Below are 25,603 nucleotides of genomic sequence, written 5' to 3'. Positions count from 1 at the left end.
CGGCAACACAGGGCGTAAGGCCGGAGGGGGAAGGGGACACACCCAGGACGGGACGCCAGTCCATCACAAGGCACCCCAAGCGGGACTCGAACCCCAGACCCACCGGAGAGTAGGACTGCGGTCCAACCCACTGCGCCACCGCACCCCCTGCTCATTTCCATACCCTTCCCAGTTTATCCAGTGTATCAGAATTTAGTGAAGGGTGTGGAAGAGGTTCATTCAGTTCTGCAAGCTGCCCAGTTGCAAGGGGGGGGCACTCGCACCATGCTGCGTTATACAGGAGTTCAAACAAGCCGCAAAGAGGGAGAATGGTGTGTGTGTGTGTGTGTGTGTGTGTGTCTTGTTTGAATAAATGTTTTTTCTTCACATTAAGAGCACTTCTGCTAGGTAATTTCTTTTAACTTTTATCACTTAAAATATCCCGTAGCAATAAATGTATCCCAATATTTTGGTGGAAAAACAAGAAATCACTTCAGAAAACACAAATTTTATTGCTGCAATCAATTTATTATAAGTAAAAATGTACTTCATTATATTAAAAAAAGCAAAATAATCACAGAACCAGCTGACAGTAGACAACCTATATTTCAAATGTGAAAATCCTCTTAATAATTGAAGATGCACCCTGAGAAATACCAAATTAAATATTTTATTGCTGTTTTAATCAACTAATACAAAGTAACACAACTTCATTATACAAACTTATGTTGTATTTTTCAGTCCACTAAAATCTATGCTGCACTGTGTTTCTTATTTCAAGAAAAAATCATATAAATAACATGAACAGAACAATAGTATGTACAGAAATACACATGTATTTGTGCTCCTTGCATATAAAATGAATATTATAAATAAACAAAAGTTGTATAACTAGTGACTGGGAAGGAGCAGGAATGAAACACTCCGTGGCTGTACAGAACACCAGAAAAAAAAAAAAAAAACACAAACCAAGACAGAATGAGAAAATGAAGAGATACCATATATACTGCTATGTGATTTTTGGCATTTCTATGGCTGGAGTTGCCATCACTGAGTCATTGTTGACTTGGACAGTCATCCTTGAGTCAGACCTCTTCTACCAACATGTACTGAGCTGAAGAGTGTGGAAACGGGTTCCACTGAACTAGGCACCAGTAATGGAGCAGATTGTTCTCTCTGTGTGTGTGTGTGTGTGTGTGTGTGTGTGTGTGTGTGTGTACACATGCTTGTAAAACAGTCTATGTCCTCTGAGGGGGTCAGAGGAGGCTGGAGAGGTGGGGTCAAAGTTGTAAGTTACTTTCTTATTTCTCCAGAGGTCCTGATAATGCCAAGACAAGCATTTCCAGAAATCTGAGCGATGTAACTGCACAGCTTACACTCAGTAAGTGTGTGTACGTGTACTGTTGCTATAGCTCAATATCATCATCAGTATTCTACACTTAACTATACAGTCTCTTGTTATGCTACACTGTATAATGTTAGTACAGTGCTCAAGTAAAGGTTATCACCTCAAGCTTTGACATCAACAAATAATAATGAAAACAAACAAACTAATATAAAAATCAATTCAAACAACTCATTCATTTAGAATAATACCTCTTACATGTCCTGAGTGGTTAAAGGATCTGAGTTTAATGATGGCTCATTTACCTTGGACTGATTTCTGTATGTGTGTATGGGAAAGAGTCAGAGAGTCAGCAATTATTATTTCTTATTATTGCAACTCTACACAAATGCAAATGTTCAGATATCTTACAAAATATATTTCATCCCATTTAAAAAACCGCACATTTTACTCTAAAATTTGGGTAAATCATCAAGCAGGAATGCTACATGAAGCTTTTCCAGCACATTTCTATTTTTTCTTAGCCACCACTGTACCTGATTCCACTGCAGACAGGGTCTGTGGCCAGTAGGACACCCTGGGGGTATCTCCAGGGCGCTCGCATCAGGGGCAATATCTTGTGTGGGGGGTATTTTTCTTCAGGAGCTGTCGTCCAGGGATATACTGGAGGCCGGAGTGGAAAGCCTATCAAAGCGAGACAGGCGACGCCTGGGGAGTTCTGCTGGAGGCTGAGTCATGCCCTGCTCTCCCAGTCGGACCCTCTGCAACATGTCGGGTTGCCCCGGCACCGTGCCGGCAAGCAGGTTGCCCAAGGCCTCAGCAATGCAGTCCAGGGTCTGATCCATGCGAGTGATCTGTGGCGAAGGCAGCATATTAAGCACAACGTTAAGCAGAGGTGGTAATGAAGTGGTTACTGCTGTTGCCTTTAGACCCAAAGGTCACAGGTTTGAATCACACCTCCAGCTGTTGTACCCTTGAGCATTATGCTTACTCTAGATTGCTCCAGTAAAATTCCCCAGCTGTATAAATGGGTAAATTGTTGTAAGTAGCTTAACATTGTAAGTTGCTTTGGAGAAAAGCATCCGCTGAATGAATCTAACTGTAGGTTTAGGGAGACTTCACATCTGCTTTATTTCACTCACAACATTTTGGGGTTGAGCCAGAATTAAGCCAATCTCACATCTGACACCAGTGACCTAAGCAGTTTCAAAAGCTGGCAGTAAAAAGGATGGGATGGAGACAAAATAATTCACAGAAATTACTTTGGCTCTGAAAAACAGGCAAAGGCCTGATTCACACTCATTAGCAGAAGAAAAAAAAAAAAAAGAATTGTGAAAAACTACTCTTCTATTAAATTTTTAAGCAGCCCTCTTTCCAGCACCATAAAACTACCATTCTGGCATGACTCTGCAGTTAGTGAAAAAATCTAAATGAAGTGTGTTATGCTCCATGATCTTCAAAGTCTTCAATGTATGGCTTCAGGCGAACAAGAAATAGAGCCAAAAGATGTTGAATCTGAACTTGCACACTTAGAGAGAAGCAAAAGAAGAAAACCCGAGGAAGTACTGGACGTTTTCAGGCACGATTATCTTTATTACACAGTCCATGAGGTGAAGATTTCAGCAAAATTCCATCATCAGCACAACTTTTGATCCCATATTTGTTACTTGTATGCAAGATCTTTTTCAGCTAGTCAGTATGGATTAAACGAATGAAGGTAAAGAACAGTAGTTTTAGAAAAGAATGATTTAGAATGGCTTTTGCATTTTTACCCACTTTGTTTGCTGTAGAAATTAACTCATTAACTTGATGCTGAACACATTTTTAGGTATGGAACAGCACCTTGAACAGGGTTACATAAATTCAGATGTATGTAGCCCAAGGAAGGTGGTGAAGGCACACTGAGAGATTGCACACTCTGGCCAAAAACTGAATTTAAAAAAAATGTTCATGTGACTAAAAAAAGAAAAAATTGCTTGCATATTTTTGAAGTCCATGGACAGCAGCACAGTTCCACAAAACAAGATACATACAAACACAACACCTAGAACATAATATATCTGGAACCCAATGAACAGATAACTGCATGTATGCTTTCAAATGCAGGTTACCATTTTAGACGAGCTATAAAAACCACGTTTAACATCTGTTTGCACTGAGCTACAGGACTTGGATAATAGTCATAAAACGACAGACAACTGTAGTAAAAGTCTTTAAAAGGATCTTATCATGTCAATGACACAAACACATAATGCAATCTACAGGGAGTCATTAAGAACCCGCAACTTGTCAGAGCCAACTGTTAACGGTTACACCCATCACAAGGTAGGACATAAGATCAATAAAAAAATCATCAATTAGGCAAAAACCTCCAAAGAGAGGGAGCCCTAAGCTCCATAAATGTGTAAGTACTGAACAAAAATTGTGTTAACAAGAGCCACGTTCCACAGCTCAGTCCATTCATTCTCCTTTTTAAGCATTCCTTAATTCTTATAATATTTTTATAAGAATTCATGGCTTTGATCCAGCACTTGGCCACCTGTAGCTCTGAGACCTGCAAGCCTTTCATCCGCTGCATTGTTATAAGTACGCACGAGTGTGGCCGGAAATGAAACAAACGCAAATAACAGGGAATCGCACTAATTTCTCGAGTCAACCCCACCACTGATAAACTAACCTTTCCCAGACGTAGACTGCCACGTAATCTCCTCTCCCCTCAGTGAAATTACACCAGAAATCCAGGCCCAGAGGTGCTTCATTAAGTCAATTAGTGAAGCTGAGAATCTCAGCAGCTGACTAAGCACCCCCAGAACACCAAATCCCTCTTCTTGTTATATAATGCCAAGAACCCACACCCATGCCCCCAACTCAACTGCCACTGAATAAACTATTGTTATGGCTATAAACTGCTGACTGCTGAAATAGCTGCTATTAGTGCTACTGCTGCTGGTATTGCCTCTGCTGCACTGGCCCCCTCATTGGCATTATGTTCTGCCCAAACTAGGAAACTAATGAAAGGCTTGCAGTCACAACCTCAAATGAACCACAACTTTAACTATCAATTAAAAAAATCTGGAGGCCAATTTCTAAGCCTTGTATTGTTCCAGTGAATACGTTGCCTGTTTATCCGAAGGCGTGGGAGTAATCAGATGAACAACTGGGCTCAATATCTAGTGAAGTAGGCATGTAGTGTGCTGGAAGGTTGTTAGTAGGGGACTGCAGACCACCTACGGTTGGGGTGCGCTCCAACATGGCACTTCAGGCGTGGGTAAACTTTGCCTCCAATAAAGCACGTTAAGAAAATAATCATTGAGCTTAGTCTTCCAACTTTTCACCTCAGAGAAAGTGAGATTAAACCCAGGCATGCAAAGCCTTGCACATCATTCAGAGCCTCAAGCCATTACTCAGCCAAGCCTCGGCCAACCGCAACAAGCTCCATGTTTTCATTTTCTTTTTTGTTCTGAAGACAGTTTGCTACCAATGTGTCCCTGTGTTGGCTAAACAAAACCTCACGCAAATCATAAATACTAAATCAGCCAATCCAGAATGTCCAACACTGTATTTAGAGATTACGCATAATTTTAGTTCATGGCTTATCAGGTTTATGATCGTATTTTTCTTTTGCTGTGGAACTGAACAGTTTTTATTTGCTTCTCTCAAAACTTTCTTTCAAATTACTCAAACTGTCTGCTTGCTTGTAAGCTTGTTTCTTGCTACTATCTCATTCATTTCTTCTTTTACTATTTTTGCAGTCACTTTCAAGAAACGTTTGTTAACCTTTTTGAACGTTGTTAATGGAAGGCGCACGGGCCACATCATCCTTCTCCAGTGTGGGTTCACCTTGCACTGCACATTCTGGTCGTCTCACACCAGACCAACTGTTCTTCGACCGAAGCAAAAGAAGAAATTGCTGGAAACGTGTCCGGGTCCTAAAATACTTGAAAACAGGGTTTTGACTGGAACAGCAGGTTATGTAGTAAAGGACACAGCCTTGCAATGTAAAGGTTACTGGCTCCAGACAAAGAGTTTATGAATGGCTTGGATAAAGGCAAAACGAAACAATGATTACTACAGACATATTTCTAACTCTTCCAACCGGTTCGTCTCCACAGAGCTTTAGGCTGTCTTCTGTACCAGTGCAAAAACCATACAAACATCCCAAAATATGTAGCTATTTACCATGTGACAGGCTACCATAAATATGCTAATTTAACTAGACCACAAACATATGCACAAATAGATGTTTTGAGCAGACCACCCAAGGAGGACCAACCCCACAGAATGAATGAGAACTCCTCCCTTCCTGTCCATCTAATGTCTGGCCAAGGCACTGACTCCTGCATTATTGGAGCTGTCGGAGCTGAAGGTATTTTGGTGTGATGTTGCAGTATGGAGAGGGTTGGAAGGGTGCTACATTACCACTTATTTATTAAATTTTCATGTTCACCAGGAGTTCACAGAACTGTAGAAAAAAGAAGACAGCTCTGCATAAAAATGACAACGGAAAACAAGTCAGCTGTAAGGCAAAATTAATTCATTACATTCACATTTATTCACTTAGCACAAGCTCTTTTCTCCAGCGACGTACAGCTCAGAGTAAACAAAAAGGCATTTCACAAACAGATGGAGAAATGTAAATACAGACATGCGGTTCTCAAAGTGCAGTTAATTACCGAAATTACTCCAATACCACCATTTTTTGCGAGCATGCAGTACACAAATAGCAGCGCACAGAACTAAGAGGCATTCCATTTTTTTAAAAAATGTATTTCAACGGATAATGCATCGAAAGTTTATGGAGCAGACAGGCGATCAGGAGACAAGTGTGTCCGAAGGAGAGCTCTAACCACTACAATATACCTGCTGAATATGGTTCTATGCCACATCACTCATATGCTTACCTCACATCTAAGTCAGCCACCACTAAGCCCATCGTGGAACCACCAAGACCAGTGCAGATATACTACTAGTAAAGTATGGAAAGAAACATGTTCTTTTAATTCAGAGGGCAAAAGTTTCCATTTGTCTTCGCTGAAGCCCAAATATATGATGGAAATACAAGGTCAGTGAAAAAAGGAACAGGAAAATATAATCAGTCTGAGCACAAGACGACAGGCGGTCCCATCCCCCTCACCTCACATCTGCGTTTTCCTTGCTCGATAATCATCACGTGACCAACTAAAAGAAAAGCATGAGTCCAAGGAATGCTGAGTCAGCAGTGATTCACAGTCATTTCTGATGTGTTCAATGCGCACTGGACTGGTGGGCTCAGCATTACTCACTAAACACTGCTGATGTGCATAGTTGTACACACTAGTACATGGGACACTCTTCTCCTCAGCTTTTCGGCACGGTCCTCATCACCCCCTCCTTCTTAAAACTCAGTGAGGACAATTTGCTAGCACCAGCTAAAGGTCTTGAAAAGATCACTTCATCTCCATGTTTTCCTCTACCTTGGATGTCCAGCCCACCCTTCCTTCCCCGTGGGTGCCGGCTCAGGGTCCCTCCGCTGTTATCCACATTATGCGGTTCGTTACCGCTCGTTTCCGGACCCACTGTGTTATTTGCCATTTATTAAAGAAAGGAACTTCTACACAGGTAGAAGAATCAATCCTCTCTCTCTGTAATACACACGCACACAAACACGTGCAGATACGGAAACATAAAACCTTAGAAACACAGAACAATCCCAAATTAAAAAAAAAAAAGGGGGGGCCACAGACTACTACAAAGATAAACACTGAGATACACACTTGCGCATACACAAACAAAGAAACGCACTGACGCACATACAGAGTGTTCTTTCATACCAGAAACATCTACTACAAGCTGCAGGCTATGTGTAAATTTAGCATTGGTACGTAGTGGCTTCTCTCTATTAAAAGCATGCTTAGGCCAGCAGTAAGGGCAGGCTGCACTTTCAATGGCAATCCCTGTTACCCTTGCCCCCACACCCATATTCACTTCAGCCCCCCTGGGTACATAGTGCCCCGCAGATGGCGAACTATACTATAAATATCCATACAGGAGGGCTGGGAGAACTACGCACAACATCGGAGGTTTGAGAAAAGAAACGGCTCTTATTCCCTCGCTGGTTTCCCTGCACTTCACATAAATACGCACATGTTCACACTGCTATTTCAGTCAGTGCTCCTCTGTTAGACTGCTTTTCTCCACAGGCAGAAATAAATTGCACATTATAAACACTGCTGTATGCGTACAGTGCCTGCTGTGGCGCCCATACGAAATGCCGATGTTTCGGAGGGCCTGGAACACCTGGGCTGGAGAGGAGCGCTCGGCTGAAAGCGGACCGGGAGACCGAGCCCACGGTTATCCGCACCCACTGGCACAGGACCGTGAAAAGAAATGAAAAACACTGAACAGTTAAAAGTTTTCTTGGACCTTCTGAATTTCCCGTTGATGAACCGGTGGCAGATTAAAACTATAGGACTGCAGGCAAGTGGCCCGTACGAGAATGATCACTAACAGACCCTCTCTGGTCTAGGATACGCACTATGCCTTGGAGGACAAGGGATGGTGGACAAATGTTATTTTTAGCAATGAAGCATTTCTTGTGATTTTCTAGCAGTAATTAAGTGCCACTCTGTCTCAAGACCCCATATGCTGCAGGGTAAGATGAAACTCCCCTTTGATCGCTGAGTCTACGTTTCGTCTGGACATTTCTTTGTTTGACTTAGTGTGGTAATGGTGCGGCAGGACAATGCCGTTTCAATGCACACTATCGCCTCTCTCCCTCGTTCCTGCGCTCTCTAGTCCAAATAGATAAGTCTCTTTGTGCTCCTGTTGCGCCAAACGCTTTGACCCCCTGGGCAGAGTCCAAACGTCAGCGCAAACAGAGCGTAGCGGGCTCTCCCAATCACTACACCTCACCCCACCTCAGCCCACGTGTCCCTGCAAGGGAGGGCTTTCTGGATGGTGGTGGTGGGTGGGGGTCGTTGGCTCACTTCCCATCTGCGGAGAGGGGGGTGGGGGAAAGACAGAGACAAACAGACAGTGACATAACCCAGTATCCTCAGCACACTGAGATAATGGTGTCTGTGAAATCACAGCTAAAAATATACACCGACCTTGGAGAGATTTTTTTTTTTCTTTTAACGAAACCACGTCTCCCTTTTCTATGTGATTACAGGCACTACTGACTTAGAGCATGAGTACGAATAATGAATGGCTGAGCTTCATGTGATCAGGCTACAGCAGTCCTCAATGATAAAGATCAGCATTTAAGTAAAAAAAAACAGAGCGTGAAATTAAATAAAACATTACAAAGATAAACAACACTAATGAGCGGTGAAACTTATTTTCTTAAGGCTGCGCGCTCCCTAATGATTGTTCTGAAATTCTTAATGCTTTGTATTTTCTGAAGTTACTGATTTCTTGTAGCGAAGTCTTACCGTGAGGCTCAGCTACATGAGAACTGATGGAAATGAATTCTTTGTTTAATGATGGTACTGTACAGAGCGGTGAAATGATGGTAATTAACCTCAGCAAGTCACTGCAGGGGAGGTGTGAGTCAACGCAGCACTGCACCCTCTCTGCCTGCAGGGGCATCTTCTCTGTTAGCGACTCGGTGCAGACAGGACAGTAATAGCTGGGTAATTTATGGGAAAGCATTCCAGGCTATTCCCTGGAATACTGCAGTCCATTCTATATTAATTCTGCAAAATGACTCCCAAGGCAATTGTATATAAGCAGTTTATTCATACGGTTGCCATGATTCTGTGAGAGATATAGCATGCCAGTTTATTGCCCCGCCCCACGCCCCCTGCTTCCGACCCAAGACTCCAACCCGCCCGAGATGCCCTGCCAATGAAGGGACTTTGTTTCGTTTTTGCTATTGGAGAGTACATAATTATTTAATGGGAGAGGTCAGCTCCTCTGTGCCAACATTTGTTTTGAATAAGCCTCTTGTTAACATAGTGGCCCCAAAATGCAACAGAGCCCTGACTCTCATACTGCTCTCATTAAAATAATTAGCAATTTTTGGGCTGTAAAACCGAATTGCTGTAATTGTTGGAATGAAGGAGTGTTATTATTTTGGGGCAATGTCGGGGGGCTTTGCCCCTGCCTTTTCGGCTTTGGAATGCGAGGGGAGATTATATTCTCCCAGTCCTTGGCCCAGCACATATTCGGCTCTTAGATAAGGTCTGATAAACAGTACACTGTATAATAAACGCACACCTCCACTTCAGCGGCAGAGCAGAAAGCAGAAACCCGGAACGGCTTGGGAGGCTCGCTGGCGCTGGGGGCCCCACCCCTGTGTGTCACATAGCCTCCGGCCACTCCGGGCTTGTGGAGAAGTAGGAGGGAGCCCACAGAAAGGAAGCCCATAATCATGGCCTGCTGTGGACAGCATCCAAGCCTGAATGGATGAAGTTATCTCTATGTGTCTCTGCGCTTATCTATGAGCTTCCTGGGGACAGAGACCTTAAAAACATTAGGTAAATTAGTTCCAATACTTTCTGCAGCGAAACACATTAACTTCACCTACTTTGGAACCACATCTCGATGCACCCGCTTGTTCTAGACTCTAGGTTGTTCATCACGTAAGCCTCGTCTAGTGCGAAGCCATCGGTTTGAGAAAAAGGAGTATAAAATATTGTCCTCAATAACATTTATTCCACCATGAGCATTTTGTGACGCTGTAGTTCTTTTGTTGAGGCATCAGTCAGAAGTGAATGCAAAAATTTTTTGAGCACTAATAAAATAGCGCCAACACAGTTACGCTACTTAAGAAGTCCTTTATCTTTGTGTAAACCAGCAACCTCTGCAGTTTTCAACCACTTTAAAAAAAGTATGCTTATTCCGATGACTGAACTACGAACAGCGTGCCTGAGAAAGTATTATCTTTTTTCCCAAGTAAAACAAACTTTGGGGTGAGGTGTCAAGCTTAGATAGGCCCAGCCATGGAAAATGGCTGCCAGAAACACATTCTGTATTATGCTTGGATTGCTTGAACAGCAACATGTTTGTTATGGATCCGAACCTACTCTCATCTCAGAATCCCCCTCCCCCCAGAAGAGACAGGACACAACGGTCTCAGTTTCACCTAAAAAGCATCAAAGGGAAGTTTTGTGAAGCATGAAGATCGTGCGCTTCAAAATAAACGGCTAGCTACAAGGAATGCAGCGAGCGCTGACGTAGTTTTATGAGCCTTCCTTGGGACAGTTTGCTGTGAAGGTTGCTGTTCGTGTCAATTGAGATTAGCAGCATAGTTACTGCGCACACTGAACGCCGCCCCAGAACAGAGACAATCGACACGACAAACAGTCTGGTTGGTGATTGACGGCCTCCTCCTGTGAGAGGTGGAGCGCTGTAGAGATAGCGGAGCTGGAATAGCCAAGTATGGCAGCAATGACACGTAGCAAAGGAGCCCATATCCTCGCTGCACAACCTACCGCAAGTGCTAGCTTGGTTTTTTTCTGTTCAAAAATCATTCTATGTATGGATTACAACTGCAGCTGTAGTAATAATAATCTGCATTTTGGAGTAATAATGTTCAGTATTTCATACACTGTCTTTAAAAGCTTCTCAAAGCTCTTTAAATTGAAAAGATATACTGTGTATGTATAATGTACAAGTATAGATATATATTATATAGGATTTTGGAATAAATACAACCATATGTAAAAAATGCCAATGAAGGAACAACTGAACAAAACAATAAAATATTAAGTTAGATGGGGGAGATGGAAATAGGATAGAGAAAAGAAGTTTTATGTGATCCTGAAGTTGAACATCAGGGTGTTTAGCCTTGATTCCAAGGTGTCCAGATTAGGAGTATCCCTGATATTCTTTGAGAGGGAATTCCACGATTCAGAGGCATAGCAGGAGAAAGCCTAATTGCGCACAGAGTATACAAGTGTAAGGGTTTTTGAAGTTAACCTGTTCTTCTAACACACTCTACACAGCTTCTGGTCCAGGCTACGGTAATATTCTACCTGAACTACTGCCGCTTTCTCTTGTATGGTGTTCTGGCCTTCCCCATCAAGCCACTCCAGCTTATTTAGAATGCCACTACACAAGTTATGTTTGACCTGCCAAAGGGTTCCATTATATCTCCCATCCTGGTCTTTCTCTGTTGGCTTCCTGCAGTTGCCTGTATCAAGTTGAAGACTTTGGTTACAGCCTACAAGTACATCAACAAAACTGCTGCCTGATACCTGTAGGACCCGATCACTTGTTATTCCTTAACCAGACTGCTGTGATTCTCTAAATCAGGGTGTTTGGGGGTCCCCTGCGCAAGAGGTCCAAAATCAAAGGCATGAAGGTTCTCGATTCTGGTTCACATAAAGACGAGATTCATAACCACACATAATTCAAACCCCCTCCTTGAAAGTGACTCACTCAGCACTGGAGAGAAAAGCACCACAGAAAGATTTCTCAACACAAACCGAACAACTACCTAATGGAAAATCACGTACTACCCGAGAAAGAAAATGCAGGTCCTTTGTTATTTAGTCCTGACCTGGTCCATACAAAATCCCCAGAATTCTATTAAATTAACTCTGTTAGAGATCAGAAGAAAAAAAAAAAACACAAAATGAAGATCTTCAAAAAAAAAAACTGAACCACACACTGGCTAGTAGGTAGTGGAAAACATACTAGTCAACACCCCTGTGAATTTCTTACCCCACAAAGTTATAGCTCCAGATGCCAATTAAATTGTTTTTATTGAAGGGAAAGCAAACAAATGTAAATGCACAATGATGAACATCTTTTTTCTCAACTTGGGATCTGCACAACACACTTTCTCAACTGTGTCCTCAACTACTACAGCATAAGGTGAAGCACTCAGCAATGACCCAAATTTTCATACTGCATTTGTCTGGTTTAGATGGGATGTACGCAAAAAATGGGCCCTTTCCGCTGAAGCCTGACAGTATTTCAGCAACTGCTACGTAAGCTGACGTTTCATAATGTGTTCTGCACACAGTTGCAATCTGGTCAAACATCTGTCTGATAGTTGCTAGTTCCTCCCTCTGGTCAACCAGTCTTCATGACTGATGTCCTTAAAATCAAAGGTAAAAAACCAAAGAAACTCCTTGAATTTCTCTTTACTCATCATAGCTCGTGCCACTAGCCTACCTCATTCATTGCTCCACAAGTAATCCAGTTATTCATTTCAGCATTTTGTAATTTCTGTTATAATCAGGAGCCAAATAAAGGCTTTCAGTTTTGATAATGTAAATTGAAACTGTTCATCTGATTTTCCCTTACCTGTGAAAACCAGTGTTGCTTGTTTTTCAGCACATTGTAATGTGACAATAAGTATTAAGTCATCGAGAAATTAACTGGAAGGTATTAATTTTGGAAGGATTACCTACTCTGGAAGACATTGACATTGAGTTAGTTTTTCTGGTCCTCCTCAAGCAACATGGCCAGCAGGTTTACACTGTGCGCAATTAATTTCAGTAATCTTTCTTTTGTGTCCGTGGTCCCATGGTTCTCCATTAGTTTTACCATCTTTTGACAAAATAAAAGCACTATTTTGTTCATCTTGGTCCAAGACAAAACCTTACCATCTTTGTTCTTTGCCTAACCCGGCAACACAGGGCGTAAGGCCGGAGGGGGAGGGGACACACCCAGGACGGAATGCTAGTCCGTCGCAAGGCACCCCAAGTGGGACTTGAAACCCAGACCTACCAGAGAGCAGGACCCGGTCAAACCCACTGCACCACCACACCCCTTTCAAATGCAATAAATGTCTTCCAAAAACATGAAAATGTACCGTTGAGCCATTGCTTACTCAACGACCAACCATGTAAAGACATTTTCCCCCAGAAAATGCTAAAAAAATCAAATGAGAAATAAAAGTCTCAGCCTTCACCTCCTTTAAGGTATTAAACTCACAAGGCATAAAACAGGGACTAATCAACCAAAAGAGATCTTGGAAAACAAAAACGAAAACCTGAGACACTTGATTCATTATCCATAATGTTAGGTAAACAGTTACAGCATTCCACAAGCTGCAATGACCAAAGCTGCCAAATTTTAAATGTTTGAAAAATAGTCTCAGCTTCTGGCAGTTAAAAGCACCCACAATTCCCTGGGGTCCCTAAAACACTGCATCTGCATGTTTTGAGGTATGACAGAGCAGCAGGTTCGAGAACAGCCTGTAAGGCCGGCATGTCTCAAAGTAAATGCCGAAACAAAGCAGTGTGAGGGTACAGACAAGACCAACTGCTACTAAAAGCTACCTCCCTGATGACTTGAATCACAGACTAATGACTCTTATCTCTACTAGTAGAGACAAATTCCACAACAAGAACCAGCAACATATCTGGAAATGATAAACCAGGAGCTTGCTCACTTCCATGAGGAACATAACCTTCACAAGCAAAAGGTCTTGAAAAAGGACATTTACACAGTGGGATATTTATAGCTCATTTATTTCAGTAAAATATCATTTATATTTGCTCTGACTTGGGGAGTGGAGGTCGGTTAACATAACATTATAGCTATCAATCATCCACCCAGCATACCCCTCTAGCCAAAGCTGCTACCCTCTCTCTGACAGAAGCACGCAGCCACCAGTCGGCTCAAACAGAAACTCACTATGGCTCAGTGGTTGCGCACCTGAAGTCTGGCACTCACCTTGTCCTCCATCCTGTTGAGCCTGGAGCCAATGGTGTTCATCCCTTTGTTTTTAGACTTCTCTGCAACAGGAGGAAACAGTGGTTCGAATAAACTGAGAAGCTAGAGTTTTTATCCATAGATCATAGCAATACTCTGAACTTCTTCTGAAAATCCAAAGCTCTCCTTACAAAATTAAAAGTCCACCCTAACTCTGTGGCTTGCATAAGGAAAATATATACTTTATTTTGTAAAAAAATCATTTGTTTCCTAAAACTTAATGTACTTATGAATGCTTATATTCAGCCAGAGATTGGAGAATCATGGTAGTAGCACAGCCCGGCGGAAAGAGCGAGAAGCAGGGAGCAAGACAGAAAAATAAGGTAAAAGAACATAATACAAAAGTCTCATGTCAAAGACCACATCCTGACCAGCAACCTCAAGCTTTGACAGTTGGGAAGAAAAACTCGAAAGGGGCTTTGATGTCTTTGCGGGAATGTCTACTACATTGCCAAGTACATCACTCCACGGGAAATGGATTTAGGGTGATTTTTGGACGAGCTAAAAACGCTCCAAAATGCTGGCAGGGGATATCTGAGAGCCGGGTTCATCAGCAGGGCAGCCGAGGGGGCGTGTGTAAGGGAGAGTAGGAATTGGTGGAGGAAGGAGAAACGTGTGGTTAAGAGAGAGAACATGAAAGGACATTAAGAGCAGGAGTGCAAGCTGCAACAACACCAGCTTCTGCCAATCTCTCCTTATGCACCTGTGTCAAACCAAGGCAATAAGAAGAGACTAGGCAGTGAAGTATTCTGGCAGGTATGCAAAACTCCAGTCTTCAACCATATCTGAGATTTTTGCAAGTTTTGCAAGATCTTATTTTTTAGCTGCAACCATTCATACCTGAAACGCCGAGAAAAAGAACCTGTGATCTAAATGGTCACTTCAACAAAGGCAAAAAAGATAGAGAGGGTAGACAGATACCTCACTGATTCCAGAACAAAACTGCACAGTTTAAGAATTTCTGAAAATGAACAAAATTCACCATATTCCAGGCTGTCAAAATCCACCAGGTTCACAGAACTCAAATTTGTCTAACTGTTTTATGAGTCTACCTGAAGTGCCCTGGAACAAGCTCAGCTTCCCCAAGGACTGGTCTAGCCTGTAAAAGTAAATACACACAGAGGTTACCAACTGCCATGTAACGAAGCTGAATGACTCTTTTGTCTATTAATCCTGGTTTCTCACTGAGGAGGTCTAAGTCTCCTACTGGCCTCCTCGCCCTCAAACTCAGCAAGCCCCTAATATAAAGACGGAAGGTCACAGCTCTGGGAGCTCACCTCCTCTGCAGCTCTTTGATGCGCACCATCAGGTTGAGGTGACCCTGCGAGTACTGCTCAATCACATCTCGCACATCGTAAGGCTTCCGTGCTTGCTGCAAAACATGGTGCGTGAGCACAAATCACTAGCGTGCTTGACCTCCACTACGATGGGGACTGGGAGAACATTCAGTTTAAATAATTACGGAACAATCACTGCGGCAAACAAGAATTTTAATGTGTACTGTTATTTTTTTTAGAATGATGAGCACATCTCACCAAAAGGGGAATGAGAATAGTGGTTTAGGATTGTTCACTGACACTACTAAGAAAACACACGGTACGCTCTTCCTCCGTGTTTGCTTTTAAACAATGCAACAGGGCAGCCTGTGTTTAACTTTATTTAACATAGCCATAAAACATGTCTGAAAAGTGTGAGGTTGCATGTTTGCTGCAGAGCCTACGCATCACTTTGTCTAGATAGGCGTGTGACACACTCGGAAACTCACACCGGTGTGCTGTAAAAACAGCCTTTGTGAGGCAAAGGTCAACATGACAGTGGCGTCAGCGTTACAAAGCAGCTCTTGCTCAGCCTCGCTGCTGTGCGCTTAGTCTTTCACAGCTCTGTGAGATGTCAATGAGCATGAGGAAACATGGACGGTGTATAGTTAACAGTCTGGATCTAGTGCTGATAGTCTTCGATTACACACTCCTTCCTGAGTGACAGCTACTTGCATATTCACACCATCCATGCAGTCAGACAAACAAGGTCTCCTTTCCTGTCCTTGTGAATAGCCAGCGCTGGGTTTGGGGATGGGACTGAAGGGGTTTGCTTACCTGAAACCTCTTCTTAGCCAAGAAATACCTAATTTTCTGGATTACTTGAATCGCTGTCCTGTGGGAGTCCCTCATCCTGTGCAGTTGTAAGTAAAACAGAGATACATGAGACAGTCAGAAAGATGTAAAGCACTCTGGGAAGGCTTATCATTCAAAAACAACTTCACATAAGATTTATAGTCCTCAGTATATTCAGTAATTTAGAAAACCCTTTTCTCCAAAGAAGATTGCAGGGTTAAACTACTTACAATGATTTACCTATTCATAAAGTTTTGTCATTTTAACGACTGAGAGTATGTGCCTTGGTCAAGGATACTGCAGTAGGACGTGGGATTCAAACCTGCAACATCCGAGTCCAAAAGAGACAGTGTTATCCACTATCTCACATGGTGCCCAGAACATGCCACTTTTCCTGTGAATAACTGCAGCGTTTTAAAAAGACAGCAGTAAAAGAAAAAAAATGGGATCCCCAATAAATGTGAATGGTGCTATTAACACTGCGCCAGCCCAACAGCTATATGTACAACTGTCCTGAAAGGTCTCAAGGGTTTACAGGAAGCCTCAAAAAGAAAGAAACCACTGTGGTATGGTATTTAACTACCTGAAGACGGTCGAATTTACGTGCATGTAGCAGTTCACCGTTGTCTACCATCTCTTTGTAATTCATACTACTCAGCTGGCAGGTCCCCTTATGATAGACCAGCATAGACTTTGCTATCCTCAGAAATCCGTGTTTGCATATGGGTGGGCGAAGGAAGATAGGGGAGGTGGTTGGTGAGACTCACAGAGCTGCAATTGTTGTGAGTGTATATGTTTGCACAGGTGAGGGTGAGTGTGAAAAAGTACCCGCCAGTCCCTCCATCCCTGGAGGCAGTACTGAAAGCCCAGATCTCAGAGCCATGCTCCAGAATTCTTCCTGCCTGTGTGACACACCAGGATCCAGTTCAATCCATCTTCTGGCAGCCAAGGAACTTGCACTTTGCACAGCTGCTTGCCAAAACCACACATCTCTTCAGAGGCACACAAGACAAGTTTTGTGCTTCTGCCACTTGCGTAATAAACTTGAACTAATAAGCATAGAGATTCTTAACATATGTTAATCTCATTAAAACCACACTTTCCCTACAGGGTGTGTCATGGTTTGTGCTGCTTATACTCCCTAGCTCATTTCTAACACTACAAAATGCTAGCATAAGGGACTAGGAAGACTTGCATACTGCGGTTGCTGCCTGCTAAAAGTGTGCCGCCCTTAACTGGTTGCATTCCTTATGAGCAGGATAGTATAGCACAAGTGCTTTACTAATCCCTGAAGGACCATTCACACACACAGCAGCTCGATACATTTACACTTATTCATTTAGCAGACGCTTTTCTCCAAAGTGACGTACATCTCAGATACATAAAATATAATAACAAGGTGTGCAATAACAAAAATTGACAAAAAATACAAATTATTGCTGGCGTAGACGATTGAAAAATTCAATAAGTACAACAATGCTAAGGTCACAAGGCACTTTCCTGCTTCTTTGTGTTGAGGAGCTAAGGTATTGGGACAGTATACGATGGGTAGCATAAGTACAAAATGCTGCCACTCGGTCTGGGACCAACTCCTCTTGTCCACCGCTTCGTGGGGCCCAGGACCTTTGAGTTCCCTTTTTTATCGCCATTGTATAATATTTTCAAGGCAAAGATGCGACACATCGGCCTTCAAAGGATTTCGATGACTTCATTAGTTACATTAGAAAACGATGGAACTTTTTAAGAGTCATTTAAAGGAACATCTCTGCTAGGAGATCGTCCGTAGGGGAACAGGGAGGGGCTGTTAGCATTTGCTAAAAATTTATCCACCCTAAAAGAGATAGCAGACCATACAGCCCAAGATATTTATACTGTATATATTCCAATCCCTTATAAGGGTATATTATCAAAAATTCATTACCTGTGTACTGTAATTGTTGTGCAAAGTACTTTTTGTGTCACTTTTAGAAATGATTAACTATCAGCAGAAATAAACATTTGGTCAGTAATGATTTCACATAAAGTTTTCAATACGTGTGATATAATAATGTAGATTAATGTACTGCGTTATGCCCTTTTCTTCACTTACTGATGCTTTCGTTCAGCAACGTTGAGGTTAGTGAATTTTAATGTATATTAACGTGCTTTTTGCCTGACATGCCGTACAGCCTTGTATCAATGCCTCGCACCACACTTCTGATCCAGCTCATGTGTGAGTGCAAATTCCAGCCCTTGTGAGAACCATGGGAAATTCCACCCCTCTCTCTGTCCCTATTTACCTGGCAGGGAGACCCCAACACCACCTCATCATGACTTTAGGAACACAAAACAGGCTGATCACAAAAACAACCAGCTAATCCCTTCTTTCAGTTAGTTGAAGCAACACAATGCACAGCTCAAAGTCTTTTGACTGCAGATCATCGGAATGGCCCGCTATTACACTTTGGAGATCACCTTGAGTTAATTCCATTGTGAAGGGCGTGATATGATGTTTTATCTTGTTGATTGACTCTGAGGGGGACTCTGTCCGTGTTGTAGGCCCAAAGGCAGATTTGCAGCAAATACCAGGGCAGAAGCTGATGTGGTAACAGACCACACAAGTTGGCTGTTGCCATTTAACTGAGTGACACACAGCACATCGACCCCACAGGTGTGTTCAGCACTTGTCTGACTAACAAATGGGCATCCAGCCTACTAATACTACCCCACCTGTTTAGTGTCAGTCAGTGCAGAACATTCATAGGGCCCATCTGTATCCACGTGACTGCTGAGAAGATAATAATGAGGTGGTACTGTGGTGAAACACAGCTCCTGTGTCATGGGCTTGAAAGCAGCTCTGTATGGAGTTTGCATGTGTGTCCTCCAAGTACTGTGGTTTTTACCAACACCTCAAACATGTGTTTCAAGCAAACTGATGGCTCAAAATTTTCCTTAGTATGTGTATTTATGAATAAATTAATGTGTGTGTCTTAGATTGCTCTGTGATAGACTGGTGTCAGTCCAGGGTGCACCCAGCCTTATACACTATTCTTCTTGTTATTTATTTGACCACTGCAGCCCTGAGCTGGACGTGCCATTATTGAAAATGGATGGTGAAAGAACACATTTACTTAGTTAGCAGACACTTTTCTCCAAAGCAACTTACAACAAATACTGTGTAGTGTTACCAGCCCACACACCTTATTCAGCACAGTGACTTACACTGCTGGATACACTACTTACACTGGGTCACTCATCCCTACATCAGTGGAACACACACACTCTCTCTGTCACTCACACACTATGGGTGAACATGAACAGCGTGTCTTTGGAGTGTGAAAGGAAACCAGAGCACCCAGAGGAAACCCCCACAGACAGAGGGAGAACATGCAAACTCCTCACAGGCTGAGCAGGGATTGAACCCACATTCTCTCACACCACACACACACACTCTGAGACAGCAGCGCTACTTGCTGTGTCACCATGCCGCCCCGATATGTCCTGCACAGTTAGGCACATCTTAGTATACTTCAGACTGTAGCTAAAACGAGTGTAACCAGGCCTTAGAATGACCATGATTTCATTGAGATATGTGAGAAACAATGTGCACGTGAGACAAATTACAGCTTGTTGCACACAGCGCCTTATGTGTTCTCTACTTACTCATAAATCCTTTGTTATACAGTTCTTTCCCTTCCCTAACTCTTCATCGGAGAGCGACGCTGAGGAGACCAGCGTGATGTAATGTAATTTCAACACATCTTTTCACACTGAAGTGTGCATATTGTCATCAAGTGTACTGCACAATCTCGCTCAGACTGCACCCAATCAGACCCCATTTTCTCACACTTGTCAAACACGCCTCCATCTTCTTCTTTACCATGCCATTACACAGCCTTTGTGTACAGCCTAATTGCCTTTCTGATAAATTACATTTCACGGCATCTGGGTCACTGAGGTCAGGCCTACATTACCATGCCTTGAAAAGTTTTCTCTTGCACTGTTCAAGCAATTTATACAAATGATTTCAGTAAATTGTTTGGCCCCCGTTTAAAGAGCCTCTGGGGAGCGGTCTCACTGCCAGCCCTGGTAACATCTCAGTGCATCTCAGCCTACAGCGGCATGCCCTGTGCTGGGAATGAGCTGCGGAAGCGGACTATGATTTTAATTCCTCATGCAAAACTTCATCAGCATGTGTCGCAAATTAGCCGGCGATATTTCACTGTCCGAGGCTGAGGTTTATACAGTTAGTTAGTTTAGTTCCAGATATACTATAACCTGCATAAGCGATGACGCTGCCATGACTGCGCCTGGATTCACTGCAGTCCAACACATGCAAGGCTGAGCAGATGGGTGTTTAACATAAAGGCAGATGGAGGAGGGTGGTCGTATCATTTGATCCTTTTCTGTTATTAAGTCTGCGCCGCCGTGGACGTTTGGCATTCTACTGGAGCACAACTATGCGGTGATGACGGGCGGTGGCCGGACATGGGAATGAGCCCATCTGTCCCTGCAGCAGTGAACTTTCCTTTACCAACTCATTCTGTGAAGGCTGCTCAGAAGGTCTCATGACCCCACCGGGTCACCATCTGCTTCCTGGACTGGCACCCTCCCTTGGCTCTCCGCCTGGATGTCTTCTTACTGCTTCAACCCGTTCCATCCAAGCCCAGGTCCCCACCAGGGATAACCCAGACCAACCCAGCCCAAGAATCTCAAACCTACTGAAGGCGCTTAACGCAATGGAGGGTACGTATTTTTCTAAAAGTTATACCGCGGGAAACCTCTTGAAACTTGAATCGGAAATTAGTCTACGCACAGCCCTGCAAATAAATTTAAAGAAAAATAGCAAAATCACCAGTAATTACAATACTTTGATTATTAAAATCACTGTCATTATATCATTGCTAGTTGTCAGTATTAGGAAAGACAATACGTTTAAATAATGAGCAAACTAACCATTTTACTTGATATATCACTGAATAGAGTTAGGATTCTTGGTGACACTTGTCATTTTACTTTATGGTGTTATTTTGTTTGATTTGTCCAGGGCGCAGTCTCTAAATTCCGCTTTTCAGCACTTTAACACTATATTATGTACAGCCAAGACAGAAATGAGGACTTATATTTACTCATTTAGTTCATGCTTTCCTCCAAAGCAACTTGCAGTGATAACTGAGTAATATTTAGCTGGCAACTTGATCCAAGGCAATTTACAGTTTTAGACACAGTGCATTAAACTCCCCACAGTCATTCACCCTCCTATAGACTAGTGCAATAAAACAAACATACGTACATATATACACACAGAAAGGGAAATGTAGAGTCACCAACACACCTTTGGAACAGGGGAGAAAACCTACACGAACATAGGGAGAACATGCACACTCCACACTGACTGAGCGGGAACCAAACCCATGTTCATTTTGCACCCCACAACGCCAGTGAGACACCAGTGCTACAGACCGCCCCACCGTATCACCCAGCTTCTATTGGGCTCTTGGTAGTAACACCACAGCAATAAACAACATTATAACTTGGGACAGGTGTGTTCGGGTTGCATCTCTTTAGCTAGTCCGGCTTCAGCCTACCTGCTCTCCCTTCATCTACCCTATAGTCCACTGGCTTGACAATGGGATTTAGAGGCCCTGTGATGGGATAACCCAGAATGGCAGTGTGCTGTGTGCAGATAACACTGGATTGCACCACCTCCGCGTAGAGATCGACGCATACCCGCGAGGGCTATTCATGCGCTATTCGTCTGGGTGGTTTCTGGGTGGTCTCCGCTGCGCTGCCGGGGTTAATGAGAGCAGCGTCAGGTGCCAGTTCCACGTGGCCCCTCTCTTATTCCCGGATGGTCTCTTGTCTCGAAAGCAGATCATGAGGCGCAGTGGGTTGTGGAGTCTGCTCAAGCCTTTCAACAAGCCCCACTGCCTGTTTCTCGCCGATAACGCTTGTGCGCCGTTGTCTAGGTACTGACACTTGCAGCGGACGGGTGTGGCGGGCACTAAGTGCACTTTGGGGTCTTCCAACACTGCTTGTGCGTGAAGGAAAAATCTGACCGCTGGCTTCCTACATAAACCACTCTGCTGCTCACGCAAGGGCCGGATGCCTCAAAAATGCCCTAAGAAACACAATGTTGCTACGTTGCAGTGTTGGGACAGTTGCTAGGTGACCCAGGAGCTAAACAACAACAAGGAAGTCGCAGGTGTCGGCCAGGTGACGCTGGGGGATCCTGAGGAGCGGGGGACACCCGGAGAGGAAAAAGACAACAAAGAAATCGGGTGGGGGGAGAGGTCAGGACAATCCCTGGCCCAGGACTTACATCCACAGGCTCTCGGCCAACAAACGTTCCCAACACCTGCGCAAACTCACAGTGGCTCGGGGTGCTTCCAGCCCACAACAACCCCCCTACCCCAGTCGTGAGCCAAATGCCCAGACGGTGTCAGACACTGGTGGTCTGTTCCCTGCACCATGCTGGCTGTGTGGGACACTCTTCCTGGCAATCTGCCATGCTTCCACACTGGTCGCCCGGCACCACCTGCAACTGGCCTCGCCCAGCTTGAAGAGCACAGGTGCTCCCTTTGTGTAATCCTCCCCTGCCAAAAGCATGTCCTGGGGGGGGGTTTGGCAACAGGTGACCCAAGGGTGGTCAGACTCAAAAGAAGGTCTGGGAAAAAGCCTGCGTGTGTGTAAGCATGCGATCATGTGTGAGTGCGTGTTCGTGTGCGCCTGGACATCTGGACACCATGAAAGCAAACATCAGAGTCACGGCAAAGATCAAAGTTTGCAGCAGGATGGGAAATAGCGACGCCATTCCCGCAATCAACATTGCGCTCAGAACATCAAAGTAGCTTCCAGTGACTTTCGCTTTTCCTGGCCCAAAATAGCCATTCTGGGAACGTTGAATCCTTCTACCCCCATGCCCCCCCCCAAACCCCCCCTCAGCCCAAAGCGTTTGGGAAAACAATGGCAGCGTTTGGTGCATCTCCAGCCCTGATTGCAAGCTTGCTGATAGTGACACTGTTATGGGCGGCAGTGAGCACTTTGGGAAGTTCAGAAGGACAAAATAGTGGCAGAAAATCTCTGTTGGAGGGAGGAATCTTTGGTGTCGATGACTCTGCTCATATCTCGTCTTGACTGAATGCAGGAACAACAAAACTGCATTAATCATCGGATCAAAGCAAGACAAAAGTCATGTAGTACAGCACTGTAAATATGAGCGATAAGGTTTCACCGGAGTCTCAGAGCTATGAGCATAAAGACAACCCATTGTCATAATGAGAGATATATGATGAGCATTGCTGAGGACCTGCACCCCAATACCTACAAGACCTGACCATTCCCTAAACCCCAGCAATAGTGCCACAGTTGCACCTAAGCTGACTTAAAATGCTGGATAGAAGACATTAAACTCTACAATTGTTCATCCACCTATATACTGGTACATTGTAAGATTGTAAAACATACATGTACGTACACCTCAGACAATTTGTTGTGAGCAGTTCACCTAAAACGCACATGTTGGAATGGATGAAGAAACCTGAGTACCCAAACGAAATCCATGCAAAACTCCACGCAGACTGAGCGAGGATCAAGCCCATGTCCTTTTGCACTGTTCTGTTCCAGGTGCTCTGAGACACCGGGAGCCCTGTATCCTCCTTTTTCTCTCAACCGAAAACACTTCTGATTTGGAGGCACAATAGTACCACTTGAGGAAAAAAGACTACTGGCGCAATAAAGACATTAAGTACACTAGACCCGATTTCATGGGGACCTTTGACCTCATAAGACATTCTACCTGCCCTAACCCTTAGATCAGACAGCATTCTCCGACACGGTGGACAGTCCTGTTTATCGCAAGTCAGATGCTCGCTCTGAAGGAATGGCACAGCTGGATGCTGTTTTTCTCTCCCTTTGCGCTAATTTAGGGTCTGATGCGGTAGCCGGGCTGCGCACGCCAGCGGGAGCTTGTTATTACAGAAGGAAGGAGAAGTTCTCTGCAGGATCGGAGGTCAAACGATCTTGAGACGTGGGTCATGACTGCAGCTTCCACGCCTTTTGAAATATGCGCGCGGGGGGGTCGAGATGCGGCGGCTGCGTGTGCACTTATATGGCAGACATGTGAACTGTCAGTCAAAAGGAAAAATGACTAATAATCCAGTACGAAAAATATGAAACAAGGCGTACACTTTAAAGAGGAACGTAACAACGAGGTGCACGAGCAAACGCAAACCTAGTACTAAGTTAAGGTTAATATATAAACAATTTGGCATTTAATTTATTGTAATATATTAACTTGATTTAATTAGCGAGAGCTGCAGCCTTAGTAGGTTAGTCTTAGCAGGTTTTGGACTGCTTGGTTGTGGAACAAGTTTCTTTTTTTCCCCCTCTGTGTCAAACATTTCAATTCGCTCAAAGGAAGTGGCAGTCAAGGGATGAATAGGAGAAGAGCAGATGGGTTTGACAAGGAGGGTTAAAGAAGAGGAACTCAGAGGGTTCAAGAGGTTAGAGCAAACAGACATGTGAGGAAGTCATCGAAGGAAGACTGACAGGAGGAATAAAATCGGAAAAAACATCCAAAAAAGTCTCATAAACGACGAGCGTATGTATTATAAATGTAAAGTCCTATCCAGCACCTTCTGTTCAGCTGTAAACAGCAACACACCTGATCTACTGTCCTTTGGTTCAGTGCTGCTCTCTTCTGCAGCGTCTACAGATTTGACCCTAAAATATCTTCTTTGCCTCCTGTATGTGCCGTGTCGCTTTGTTGAAATGAGCACAGTGTGAGGAATGTATCAAATTGTTAAATTATTGTTTATTTCTGAGCCAGGTTTAGTTCATATTAGTTGCAAATACAATATCTCATCCTAGACTGTCCGGTGAATTATTTTGCAACCTTGCAAGTACTTTTTTCTCTTGCCTACAGCTATCCTTATAAGTTGCCTTGGATCAAGGAATTAGTCAGCTAATTCAGTACATTAAAGGCATAAAAACATAAATAAAAATAAATTGACTGCAATTAGAAATAATGTTAATGATTTTTCGGCACAGTCACCTCACCGTACCTTGATTTTCCAAAGACACCAGAGCAGTGTGCATATTTTTTAACTAGCAGAAGGCACATTTCTGTGGTTGTAATAAAATTATGTGTAATATTTTTTGATGTTATTATTTTATTTTTAATTAAGTGATGTCATGCATTTTTCAGAAAGCCAGATCAGCTACGTTGCCATGAAATCAACCGCAGACCAGGAACCGTGGTCCTCGCTCTCTTTTTTGGCCTGAGATGTTTCACAAACTCATCCCTCCCTCCCTCCCTCCCTCCCTCCCTCTCTCTCTCCCACCATGAGCAGCTTGGTCTTTTCATTCCCACCATCAAAGCTGGGGCTCGGTCCTTTGACAGACTATGAAATATCTTCATTAAGCATTGATCTACTGCCACCCCACCCCCGGCCCACGCCCACGCCCACACCCCCGCCCCCGCCTCACCCGACGTCGTGTCTTAAACGCTGGAGCTAAACTGCTTACGTCCATT

General features: G+C 43.6%; 1 protein-coding gene across 2 annotated transcripts in view; it reads right to left on the bottom strand.

The window, feature by feature from the left end:
• Positions 1-728: 728 nt before the first annotated feature.
• Positions 729-25,603, bottom strand: part of LOC108934709 (potassium voltage-gated channel subfamily KQT member 1-like) — a 52,680-nt gene continuing 27,805 nt past the window's right edge. Inside the window, exons 13-18 of one of the 2 annotated variants that reach the window (XR_001966148.2) lie at positions 16,072-16,147; positions 15,256-15,350; positions 15,031-15,077; positions 13,940-14,001; positions 1,861-2,178; positions 729-909 (exon numbers count right to left, since the gene is read on the bottom strand). Coding sequence is in view for 1 of the 2 variants with exons in the window: in XM_018752762.2 (XP_018608278.2) it covers positions 1,963-2,178; positions 13,940-14,001; positions 15,031-15,077; positions 15,256-15,350; positions 16,072-16,147 (496 nt within the window). In the remaining variant the exon portion in view is untranslated. Of the gene's footprint in view, positions 910-1,663; positions 2,179-13,939; positions 14,002-15,030; positions 15,078-15,255; positions 15,351-16,071; positions 16,148-25,603 lie in introns of those variants that run through there. The other variant, XM_018752762.2, reaches the window with a different exon arrangement.

Source organism: Scleropages formosus, chromosome 11 (genome assembly GCF_900964775.1).
Source record: "Scleropages formosus chromosome 11, fSclFor1.1, whole genome shotgun sequence".
NCBI lineage: Eukaryota > Metazoa > Chordata > Actinopteri > Osteoglossiformes > Osteoglossidae > Scleropages > Scleropages formosus.
The sequence above is the reverse complement of the archived record's forward strand: the minus strand, read 5'-3'. Positions and strand labels throughout refer to the sequence as shown.